The 5,233-nt window shown below is 32.7% G+C and overlaps 1 protein-coding gene across 1 annotated transcript in view; it reads right to left on the bottom strand.

Annotated features, from left to right (window-relative positions):
* Positions 1 to 3,799: 3,799 nt before the first annotated feature.
* LOC111898292 (protein trichome birefringence-like 34) overlaps positions 3,800 to 5,233 on the bottom strand; it is a 2,134-nt gene continuing 700 nt past the window's right edge. Inside the window, exons 2-5 of the mRNA XM_023894210.3 lie at positions 4,962 to 5,139; positions 4,672 to 4,868; positions 4,395 to 4,562; positions 3,800 to 4,309 (exon numbers count right to left, since the gene is read on the bottom strand). Coding sequence (XP_023749978.1) covers positions 3,931 to 4,309; positions 4,395 to 4,562; positions 4,672 to 4,868; positions 4,962 to 5,139 — 922 coding nt within the window. The 3' untranslated portion in view covers positions 3,800 to 3,930. The remainder of the gene's footprint in view (positions 4,310 to 4,394; positions 4,563 to 4,671; positions 4,869 to 4,961; positions 5,140 to 5,233) is intronic.

The raw sequence follows: 5,233 nt of genomic DNA, 5'->3' as shown, positions 1-5,233 counted from the left end.
TACTTATACTCTCCATTTTTATACTTTTTGTTATTTCTGACTACTAATGGAAGTATGTAATGTTGTTACAAGTGTTATACTGTTTAATATATATATATATATATATATATATATATATATATATATATATATATATATATATACAGAGAGAGAGAGAGAGAGAGATGTGGATTCAATTGAGAAAATAAAAAAGGTTGAGAATGGGGGAATCATTATCAGCCACTCATTTAATCTAAGCATAAAAAGACACGGTGGCAAACTTGTAAATATGATAATAACCTTTAATCTCAAATACGTAACTGTATAGAAATTTCGATCGTTCATCATCCAAATTTCTCCTCCAACCTTCAACAATTATCCAAATTTCTTCAGTTAAACCATCATCAACATCATCCAATGTTAATCAATTATCGATCTCCGTCAATAACATGTTTATCAACACGATTCAACAGTTAACAACAAAAATTCGTTTTTGGTTCTTTTAATCAAGCCTTCAATTCTGCTTAAATACGATTAGATCTTCAACATCTACGATTAATTATACTCCCAGCGTTATTAGAACAACATCATCGATAATCAACAAAATATCCACTTCATATCATTCATTTAACATCGATTCTCAAATAAAACTTCAAAATTGAGGTTAGAAAAATATCAAATCGTTTTTTTTTTTTGAAAATTTTCATATAATTCTCTATCTATCTACTATTCTGTAAGATTTAAATAGTCTAGTATCATGTTTTTAACATTTTTAAAAAAGTTAAATTGTATGTACTCCAACTGTTTGATGAAATGCATAAACTAAATTACCACGTTATATTCATATATGAATATGTTTTCTCCCCTGAATCCGTATATGATTATTAAAAGAAAGAAACAAATATGCAAGTCTGTATGTTATTCATATGTGAATAACATATAAAAACTATATATATTTGTGAAAACACATTGTAATATTCATACGTGAATATACTGTTTAATATTCATAACTGAATATATCATCTAATATTCACAAATGAATATACTATGTAATATTCACATGTGATATACCATGTAAGACTATGTAATATTCAGATATGAAAATATTATATAATATTCATAAGTGAATATACCATCTAATATTCACAAGTGAATATACTATGTAATATTCACAAGTGAATGCATCGTCTAATATTTAAATATGAATATACTATGTTTAGTATATGCTATATTCATATATGAATGATACTTAAATTGTAAAAACAATTAATCATAGTTTTTATTCATAAGTGAATAACGAATGTACTGTAGTAAAAATCTGATTCATTTTTATTCACTTATGAATAACGATTGCTAAAAATATAAAAAAAATAAATTTTTTATTTTATCTTAAAACTATATCAATATGGATGTCTATTTGTAGAGAATAAAAATCATAAATGTTGGTCTATTCCTTTCCCATTTCCACTAGTACGACGGAGCCTTTTGCTGCAAAAATAAATGAGTGGTTGAGAATGATTCCCCTATTCATAACCTTATTTTTTCTCAATTGAACCCTTATATGTGTGTGTGTATATATATATATACACACACACACACGCTCACCCCGGTGTTTCCGCTGACTGGCGGTTGGTGTGATACAAAAGTGCACTTGTTCGTGAATGGAATTGTTGGTGAACGGAAGATTGAAGAAAAATTGAGCGTTGAACCGAAAAGAAGATGGAAGCACTTAAAATTTTGATTGATCGAGGGGGCACTTAAACTATGGATGATTAAGAGGATGTGAAATGGGCTGTTTTTGAAGAAATCTTGAAGAATCATAGGCTATAATTAGACCTGACAATGGGGCGGGTTTGGAGCGAATCGACCTTGATCCAAACCCTTTTAACAAATTTTGAAATCCGATCCAAACCCGCTCCATAACCCGCAGAGTTTTAAATAATCAAACCCATACCCTTATCCACCGAATCAGCAGATATCCAAACCCGCCCCGTAACCCGTAAGTTTTTTGAATAATCAAACACATTTTACTTAAATCATAAAATCACATTTATTAAATAAAACTAAGTTTTGATTTAGAAAACACATTATGTACTCAAGGACTTTCTATTGGAATTAAAATCATTATTTTAGTTACTTCCAATTGGTTTTTGATCGTCGATTGCATTGATAGAGAATAACAATTACAAACTTTATTCCGGTTGATAAATGACCTTATTGATTTATAAATGAAATTGGTGATTACATGATGAAATATAAATGAAATGAAATCATGACTCTTGGGAGAAGACTGAAAGTCTAGAAGTTGAGTCCTCGAGTTCTATGTAAAAACAATTTAGTCTTTGGCCTTTTCTCTTTGGACTTCTGATTGGAATTTAATGTAAACTTTAGACAATATAAAATATAAATTTATATTTCCAAAATTTATATGAGGCGGGTTTTAAACGGAGCGGATCGGTGATGATCCATACCCGACCATTTTACTAAAAGGGTTTGCGGGTACGAGTCGTTAACGGGTAAACGGATCAAAAACTATGCTTCAAACCCATATAATTGTTAAGGGTTTGGATCGGATCAGGGTCAAAACCCGCTCCATTGTCAGGCCTAGCTATAATGCGCTGGAGAAGAGTTGGGCTAGTGGGTTAAGGAAGTGCAAAGAGGCCCAAAATTGACATTAAAATCTTTTAATTGTCCTCTTACATGAAAGTAGAAAATAAAGAAAACAAATATTATTTCATTAAACCAAGTACAATAAAAACGATTATTGCAGAAAACCGAGACTTGTCGTGTTTATATCAGAGTAAAATAAAAACGAATATTGCACAAAACTGACAGTTGGCATGCTTAAACAGTGGAATGTGAGGGTCAATGGTAGGGCATGTCTTCTTTGTTAACATAACTCCTTCACGTCAATAGCTTTTCGATGATGTATCACATGCCTCTAAATTCCTTATAAATTAAAAGTTACATCCGTTTGAAGTTGAGCTTCTTTTTTATCCCATTTGTCATGTTCTCATTTGTCCCTTAATATTTTGGCGAGATCTTCAACATGCTCCACATTATCTATGAAATAATCTGGACCATCTGGTGGTGGGGTGCAATTCTGGTCATCTGGAGGTATAGAAAAAAAAATGTGTTTGAAACTAGAGTTGATCTCACAGGCTCATTCTTCACAAAATCCAAGCTATTTCCTGTTTAGCTTTTATCGATTAAAGGTCGATGTAAATATAGAAAGGTAGATTCATTGTATTGGTACTGTTGTGAACCGACCAAGGTTTGATTTTGGATTTCTATATCTTATGTCATGTGCTTGCTATTTGATAATTTGTGGTTCAAAAGAAAGTTGGTATGAAACAATTAAAGGTGATGCTTTTAGTTTGATAATCTTCTTTGTTTCAAAAAAAGTACATTTTTGAGTTTCCATATATAATCAATTTAGTAAATGATTTAAACCGATTACAATATATTTTAAATATTCATCCGTCATCTATAATAGATGACGACTTTTAAACAACCAAGAATAGATGATTGAGAAATTAAAACTTCAGAAAGTCATTACTGATTCGAGATATCTTAGGTCGAGGCATTAAAAAAACACTTGTTCGGTGCAATTAGGATTCGATGTTGTGGAATCAGTTCTGACCAGATAACTACATCGAAGAGGTGTACAAATTTGAAGGGGCGCTTAGGGGGTGTTACTTAGTGAATATCCAATAAATACGCAAGTGTTGATGCACTTTTGAAACTTTGTATCCTAAACTTGAAACGATTTTAATTAGTGAATAAAAGTTCAAGGTTTAAAATGCCCGAGTTACATTAATGAACAAAATGAACACATGTTTAGAGTATCCAACAACAAAGCTAATAACTTAAAAAAAGTAAATATAAGAATCTAAAGGTTAAGAAAACATAAATAATCATGGAAAAATTTCCCAGCTGGATTAATTATTCCTAGCGTTGTTTATATAGGGTGGCGGTTTCTGTTACCGGGAATATGTGAGCCAAGAGAAGTTCATTCCAAATATCAGGAACTCCAGGGAGGCACCAATGTGTACAATCTGAAGTACGTTCTGGGTTTCTCTTTTGAGCATCGGTTAAGGGATGCCATATTTTCTTATGGACAGTAGGGTGTGCATCTTTTCTGCACTGTGTTAGTTGTGTTATGTTCATTAGTTGCACATTCACCCCCTTGGCTTTCAATTTGCTCAACGAAGCCTCCAATATTTGCAACATTTTTGGATCCGTTCCGCTTTCCCAGAATTGGTCATCCATCACAGGTTCGGTTTCTTTATAACAGGTTCCTTGCTTCTTGCCTCCCCAGTCTGAAGCCCTGCAAAATGACGTTATATGTGTAACACTTCCTAAATGAACATAAAGAAAAAAAAAAAAACGAGTTTTTTTTTTTTTTGTCATACCTTGAATGAGTTGCTGTAAGGCCCATGAAAAACATCTTGGTCTTTGCAGGATCGATATGGCTATGTACCCATTTCGACCATATTTCCAGAACCTTCTTGTAGGCACGGACATTATTTACTTCATCGTAAACTTGATTAGGACCACCCAACAATGATCCAGGACTCTTCCTGATATGGAAACAGGACCAAATCTAACACGTTAGTTTCCTCAAATATTAAACAATGCATCTAATGACAGTGTTTTATAGGTGATATTGTGAGAATTATATGAACTTACAAGAACTTTATTATGGGTAATCTCCACCAAAGATACGTATTAAAGACAAGTATATCTGCATCAACCCAATGCCTAGCATGTTTCTCAATGGAATTGATTCGAATAGTTCGATGGTCAAGGCGATGGTTTGATGGATCATCGCCATTAGATTCGACTAGCATTGGAGCCCAGTAGTAGTCAATTGATATATTGTAGTCCTGTATTGTATCACTGAACAATTAGTTACATGCGCATGCAATTTAAGGAAGGTCTTTTGTGGCATAATATGGTAAAGAAAACTTATGACTTACAATGGACCTGAAGGAGTACAAGGTATGATTCAGACCTCCCATGTTAAGCTTCTTTTTCCCTGGGATTGAAGAATGGAGCATGCACATCATCGAATCCCATTGGTTCCTGTTTACAGAGTCGCCCACAAACAATAGCCTTTTGCCCTTTAGTCTCTCTACTATTGCTTTGCCATCGAACCTATTCATTTGACAAAATGAAAATAAAATATTATAAGGAAGAGATACGTACACTACAACGTTTGTAATATCGGGCATTCATTAATTGCTATTTC

Source organism: Lactuca sativa, chromosome 9, assembly GCF_002870075.4.
Source record: "Lactuca sativa cultivar Salinas chromosome 9, Lsat_Salinas_v11, whole genome shotgun sequence".
NCBI classification, from domain to species: domain Eukaryota; kingdom Viridiplantae; phylum Streptophyta; class Magnoliopsida; order Asterales; family Asteraceae; genus Lactuca; species Lactuca sativa.
This window is presented reverse-complemented; position numbering and strand designations above follow the sequence as displayed.